The following is a 768-nucleotide window of genomic DNA, read 5'->3' as shown; positions in this document are numbered from 1 at the left end:
TATATATATATATATATATATATATATTAGGGCTGTCAGTGTATATATATATATATATATACACCTAAATTATAACCTAAATTCTCTCCATTCTGTTTGGCAGATAAAGGAGGTTGACTGCAAAGAGGCTCTGGACATGATTTGTAATTTAGAGTCTGAGGAAGAGGAAAAGGGAGCTCTCGGTCTTTGTACGGCATTTTTCAAGCGCCAGCTTCTCTGTGGCGATGCTTATTGTGCCTGGTAAGCCCCTTGTTCTCACTCAAAATTTTCAGTCACTGTATATTAGCACTACACTAATAATGTAAAAGTAATTGTGATCGTGATTTCGCCTGCTACAGTTAACATAATTTTTCTTAAATTTGTTTCATTTATTTACTTTTGTATTTTTAGTGGCGCACTACAGTGCACGCATAATTATTTGGCAAGTCAATATTCTGATCATGTATTTCTTCTAAGCACATTTACACATTTCAATTACATTAATCTTATTAAGTTCTGTTAAAATATATACAGCGCACAGCATAAATATACACCCCTTCTAATTAAATATAAAAGATGTATTTTCTTAATGATCACTAATATAATTCATAGAAAGATGGCAAAATTTAAATGTATTAAACATATTCTTATTAAAAACAGAAATAAATGCCATTAATATCTGTAAAACAAGTAACTTAGCCAATTTTGTTTAAATGAAGGATTGCAGAATTGAGTACAACCTAGATTTAATTCAACCAAGTGTAATATTCTAGAACTTAATATGTCCTC

General features: G+C 30.2%; 1 protein-coding gene across 1 annotated transcript in view; it reads left to right on the top strand.

The window, feature by feature from the left end:
* Positions 1–326, top strand: part of LOC107728966 (zinc finger protein 292-like) — a 47,375-nt gene extending 47,049 nt beyond the window's left edge. The window contains exon 6 of the mRNA XM_016539310.1: positions 104–326. Within this exon, the coding sequence (XP_016394796.1) occupies positions 104–244 (141 nt within the window). The 3' untranslated portion in view covers positions 245–326. The remainder of the gene's footprint in view (positions 1–103) is intronic.
* Positions 327–768: the final 442 nt, after the last annotated feature.

This window comes from Sinocyclocheilus rhinocerous, unplaced genomic scaffold (assembly GCF_001515625.1).
Source record: "Sinocyclocheilus rhinocerous isolate Xijiao unplaced genomic scaffold, SAMN03320098_v1.1 scaffold2743, whole genome shotgun sequence".
NCBI classification, from domain to species: Eukaryota; Metazoa; Chordata; class Actinopteri; order Cypriniformes; family Cyprinidae; genus Sinocyclocheilus; species Sinocyclocheilus rhinocerous.
Note: the sequence above shows the minus strand (reverse complement) of the source record. Positions and strands in the feature narration are given on the sequence as shown.